At 40.0% G+C, this 6,250-nt stretch overlaps 1 protein-coding gene across 1 annotated transcript; it reads left to right on the top strand.

The window, feature by feature from the left end:
* The first annotated feature begins 1,882 nt into the window (after positions 1 to 1,882).
* LOC132061289 (uncharacterized) lies at positions 1,883 to 2,230 on the top strand. Its single transcript, XM_059454131.1, has one exon. It carries the CDS (start codon positions 1,883 to 1,885, stop codon positions 2,228 to 2,230), a length of 348 nt encoding a protein of 115 aa, XP_059310114.1.
* Positions 2,231 to 6,250: the final 4,020 nt, after the last annotated feature.

Raw genomic sequence — 6,250 nt, 5'->3', positions numbered from 1 at the left:
ACCATAATTCTCATTTTTGAATCTTACTTCCACAATTACATAAAATCTTTATTAAAATCACATAATTTCCTATAATCATTTTCAACAATTTTCCATACCAACTTGAACCATTTTTCCTCCATTTCCATCACAAGGCTTCAACAACACAATTAATATAACAAATAAAATTTTAATCATCCCTTTCCATGCATACCATTTTCGGCCATACATATATATATGTCCATAACACAAAATTTTCATACTCCACATTCCACAACACGTATATATATATTTTCCAAGACAAAAGGAGTGAAATCTTACCTTTTTCTTCTTATCTTCTTCACTTGTCCAAAGTGTTAAATCGACGAAACAAGCGGTCTATCTTCCGAAACAACTATACCACGTTGTAGAGGACTCTTGAATTAGTAGGAATACCACAAGAAAATAATTTTTGGAACAAGATTTTAAGGGGCTAAAATTCCATGGTCATGGCCGAATGGCCTTTTCTTTTGCTCTTCAAGTTGTTGCTTCTTGAATTTTCTTGAGTTATGAAGAAATATGAGGTGGTAATCTTATTTATTTTGTCACATGGTATTAATTTACATGGGCTTGGCCCATGTTATTTTCCTCCACAACCGGCCACCACTTAAATTGGGCCTCTTTGTTCCCTTTTTTTTTTTTCAAGCCCAATTATTTGTGGCTAGTTTTCGTAATTCATGAAACCATTTTCCCAATTTCCAATTTTGCCCTTAGCCTCCCTCGACATTTTTCGCATCAATACTTCCCATGACCAACTTACATGTTAAATAAAAATCAAATATGGCCTTATCTCTTAAAAGCCACAATTATTTCAAATTTCCCGATTGTACAAAAATGCGGGATATAACATCCTCCCCCCCTTTAGAACATTCGTCCTCGAATGTTCAACTAACCTTATGGGTAGTAGGATACATACTCCGGGAGGATCCCTTCTTATAGTTGTCCTTTTTCTTCATACTCATTCTTGTTAATCGACGAACTTTGTGGACTATCTCCCTTTTCTCTGGTTGCACAAATGACAGGCTACCCATGGATTTACGAGTAAGAGCAGCAGCTACTATATTAGCTTTTCCAGAATGGTATAGAATATAAACGTCGTAATCTTTTAGCAACTCTAGCCATCGCCTCTGACGTAAATTCAAGTCCTTTTGTTTAAAGATATACTGGAGGCTCTTGTGATCGGTATAGATATCAACACAAACACCGTATAAGTAGTATCTGCACATCTTCAAGGCGTGAATCACTACAGCTAACACCAAATCATGGGTTGGATAGTTTTTCTCGTGCTTCTTCAGTTGTCTAGAAGCATAAGTGACAACCTTACCGTGTTGCATTAATACATAACCCAATCCAATACCTGAAGCATCACAATATATCACATAACCATCTGTTCCCTCTGGAAGAGTCAAGACGGGTGCTGAGGTCAACTTGTTCTTCAATATCGAAAAACTCCGCTCACATGCATCTGTCCACTGGAACTTAGTTGATTTCTGAGTCAGTTTGGTCAATGGGGCCGAGAGAGAAGAAAACCCTTCTACGAACCTCCTATAATATCCTGCCAAACCCAAGAAACTACGTATCTCCATTGGTGTCGTAGGAATGGGAAGTACGGGGAAAGGACGGGTACTTCCCATTCGTACGACACCAATGGAGATACGTAGTTTCTTGTGAGACACGTGGGATCATTAAATGGACTTGACCTAGTGTCATGCCCGATAGCTGCAAAGCTCAAGTTCCGATGCACCAACAACATGGCAGAGTATGAGGCCTGTGTTCTATGTCTCAGAATGGCTTTGGATATGGACATCCAAGAGCTATTGGTCATAGGTGATTCAGATCTGTTGATCCACCAAGTATAAGGTGAATGGCTACCAAGAACGCCAAGATATTGCCATATGTGAACCTCACTCAGAAGTTGTGCAAGAAGTTTAAGAAAATTGATTTCAAGCATACTCCGACGACTGAAAATGAGTTCGCTGATGCTCTTGCTACTATAGCATCGATAATAAAACATCCTGAAAGCAGTCACATTGACCCGCTGGAGGTAAGTTTAAAAGAAGAACACGCTTATTGTTCCCATGTGGAAGCAGAGCCCGATGGCAAGCCATGGTATATTGACATAAAGGTATATCTGAAAAAGGAGTATATCCCGAGAACACCTCGAGCAACCAAAAGAAAACTATCCGGAGAATGGCCAATGGATTCTTCCTGAACAAAGAAATTCTCTACAAAAGAACGACGGATCTAGGATTACTCCGATGCATGGATGCTGCTGAGGCCACAAAATTATTGGAAGAGGTGCATGCTGGAACCTATGGACCTTACATGAACGGGTTCGTTCTCGCTAAGAAAATCCTCCGAGCAGGTTACTACTGGATGACAATGGAAGGTGATTGTTACAAATTTGTACAAAGATTCCATCAATGCCAAATTAGTGGAGATCTGATCCGAGTCCCATCGAGCGAACTCAATGTTATGAGCTCACCTTGGCCGTTCGTCGCCTGGGGCATGGACGTCATTGGACCCATCGAGCCTACAGCCTGGACTCTGATTCATGTTTGTTTCCATACTTCACCAAATGGATGGAAGCTACATCGCACAAATCAGTGACAAAGAAGGTGGTAGACGATTTCGTGTGAAACAACATCATATCACCCATCGAAATTCAACCTCCTATCGGCCGCAAATAAATGAAGCTGTGGAGGCAGCCAACAAGAATATCAAGAGGATATTAAGGAAAATGACAGACAGCTACAAGTGTTGGCATGAACAGTTGCCTTATGCATTGTTGGGATACCGAACAACGACTCGGACTATAATAGGAGCAACTCCATATTTGCTCGTCTATGGCACTGAAGCAGTCCATACCTGCTAAAATAGAAATACCATCACCAAGGATTATTCAAGAAGCAATGTTGGACAACGCAGAGTAGGTCCGAAACTGATAAGAGCAACTGGCTCTAATCGATGAAAAATGATAGTGGCCGTATGTCACGATTAATTATATGCAGAGTAGGTCCGAAACTGATAAGAGAAACTTGCTCTAATCGATGAAAAATGATAGTGGCCGTATGTCACGATTAATTGTATCAACAAAGAATGGCACGCGCCTTCAACAAGTGAGTAAGATCTCAACTTTTCCAAATAGGGCAAATGGTACTCAAGCGAGTGTTTCCATACTAAGACGAGTACAAAGGAAAATTTGCACCCAACTGGCAAGGTCCATACGTGGTCCGCAAGGTGCTCTCTGCAGAAACGGTGATACTAGCAGAAATAGAATTCCAAGAGTGGCCCAAGGCAATCAACTCAGATGTAATCAAGCGGTACTACGCCTGAAGACACGTCTTTCCAAGTTTGTAATAGTTATTTATTTACTTGTAATCATTTTATAATAGATAGAAAAATCAAATGATTTCCTTGTAATATGAACTACACAATGACCTGACTTCCCTATGCTGGGATACGTAGGCAGTCTATTTGGGACCCGATCACATTATTAGTAAAAACCAAACTCAGTTACTTTATTTCGAACTACGTTCAACATAATACTTGCTGCGACAAGATATGTAGGCGTTCTTTGAGCTCGGTCGTACCAAACAAAAAACCCAAGAAACCCCTAGGAAGCCACAGAGATAAGATTTCAAAAGGAATTTAGAGATGGCACATGAGTCTACTACGCATACCCAATTGGGGCAGAATTTTTGAGAGGATCTCAAAAATTCCTTCAAAAAGTCCGGCCTAAGAGCGAGTCGGTCCGGAATCTCAATCTGGGGCAAAATTTTTGAGAGGATCTCAAAATTTCTTCCCTCAACAATTCACTCCTAAGAGACAATCGACTCGAAATCCTAAACTGGGGCAAAATTTTTTAGTGGGTCTCAAAATTTCTTACATCAAGATTCAACCCGAGAGTTCGCCAAAGCAGATTTAAAGTGGGGCAGAATTTTTTAGAAGAATTCAATACAAGGGAGTTGGAGCTTCAATCACCAGATGCAGCAAAGGGCGGAAGAGTCCTTATTTAAATGCGCGTGTCATGACAACCAATTTAGACGGTTTTCAAAATTTACATTTCTTTTATTAACAAAATATGAAAACTTTTGATCAACAAATATATATATATTGCTTTAAGATAAATTCATCTTTTCAAACTACCGAACCCAAGAGGATCGGGCCCAAGGAAGCAGACCAAGCCAGCGAAGCCAGGACGCAATCGAAGACAACAACATGGATCAATTTTATAGGAAACTAACATTTTTCTGATGCAGGTCTCCAGTGTCGTCAGGAGGACGACCATTTATCTAACTTTATTTGTTCATAACAGGTAAAGGCAGCTTATCGGAGGAAGATCCAGGCCACAACCAAGTTAAGAAAGCTGTAAACGAATTGAAATACCATAAGGGCAAACATCTAGCCACAAAGGGCTGTAAGAGGATTGAAACACCACAAGGGCAAATATCTAGCCAAAAAGGGCTAAAGAAGGACTGAAATACCACAAGGGAAAACATCTAGCTAGAAGGGGCTGAAAAGGGTCAAAATGCCACAAGGGCAAATATCTAGCCAGAAAGGGCTAAAGGGGGACGAACGTCACAAGGGTAAAACATCAGGCCAAATGGGTCACAATCAATATAAAGGACAAAAGAAAGACGATTTAGCCAAAGGGGTAATATCTGTCATTAACATTTCAAGAGGGCCATTCATATCAAACTGTCGAGAAGGCCATTCATCCATACTGCCAAGAGAGCCATACCGGTAAGAGGGCCATACTGCCAAGATGGCCATACTGCCGAGAGGGACAGTCATATCAAACTGCCAAGAGGGCCATACTGCCAAGAGAGCCATACTGCCATAAGGGTCATACCGCTAAGAGAGCCATACTGCCAAAAGGGCCATACCGCCAAGAGGGTCATTTGTGCAAAGCTGCCAAGAGGGCCATTTTATACAAACAATGACCTGAAGAGGTCTAGCGAAACAAACAACGTCGAGAAGGTCACTTATTTTCAAGGGGCAGCTAAGAGGGCCGTCTGAAACCACGCTGGGTGGTAAAGCAAAGACGCAGGGTCAAGATGGTTATTCAGATTTAAGCGGTGCCGAGAAGGTCAACCCGCGAAACCAAAAAGGTACAAATCAAAACCACGCAAGGATGGTGAAAGCAGAATAGGACCAAGAGGTCAACCACAACGTTACCCAGTAGATGGAAGTAGGTTACCAACTGCCAAGGAGAGGAGCAAGCTGATCAAACAACACCTAAACGCATGCGGAGCGAGTGTGAAACTTTTTCTTACGCTGACGGTCGAGTTAGGGTGCCCATGAGAGTCAAGTCTCCGGCCAGGTATTGGAATATTGCTCCACCCCATGCTCAGCCATACAAACTTGTTTTATTTACTTGCTTTCATTTATAAAAATTCCCGCAACTGATCGGGCACACACCGGAAAGGACACAAAGGCATTCCCGCATAAGAGATACCATTTTTCCTCCTATCGAGTCAAACTACAAATGACTTGATTCCCTAGACCAATGATATGTAGGCGGACTCAATGCCAGAGAGTCAGTCACACTCCAACAAACCACTCCGGGTGTCTCAGTTTTGACACTGGGAAATTCAAAATTTGTTTGAACTTGCACTTAGAAGTCTAATTGAGTCGAACTACAAATGGCCTAAATTCTCATATAGCCTGAGATACGTAGAAAACCCAGAGACCAGGGTCCGGCCATATATTTGAAAACTGCATTAATAAAGAGATGTATTTTGAAATTGGTCAGCTAAAAATCAGGTTTATCAAATTTCGATGATCAGGGATGGGCCACCATCCACCAAACACCGAAAGGGCAGTTGTTGACACCTAATATTTGACCTCCAATAATTTTATTTAATTATCCGGAGTTCTTGAATCTCAAAACGGAGTGAAATATGTATTTTTATAAAGGAAAATGATTTTTCCAAAATTATTTCGATAATATTTTGCCATTTAATTTGGTAAAATAATTTCAAATATATATTTTAAGTCATTTAAAGTATTTTACAAATTTTATCATTAATATTAGAGTATTTGTCAAAAATAAATCAAAAATAATTGCGAATAATTATTTAACTAATTTCTTAAATTACTAAATGTCAAATTGATAAATATTTTACTCTGTTAATTCAAGAAAATTGATTAATTAAATTAAATAATCAATTCACTTCTCAATTTTACAAGTTGCATAACCATATTTGCATTTTATGCTCAGATTAAC

This window comes from Lycium ferocissimum, chromosome 6 (genome assembly GCF_029784015.1).
Source record: "Lycium ferocissimum isolate CSIRO_LF1 chromosome 6, AGI_CSIRO_Lferr_CH_V1, whole genome shotgun sequence".
Taxonomy (NCBI): Eukaryota; Viridiplantae; Streptophyta; class Magnoliopsida; order Solanales; family Solanaceae; genus Lycium; species Lycium ferocissimum.
Note: the sequence above shows the minus strand (reverse complement) of the source record. Positions and strands in the feature narration are given on the sequence as shown.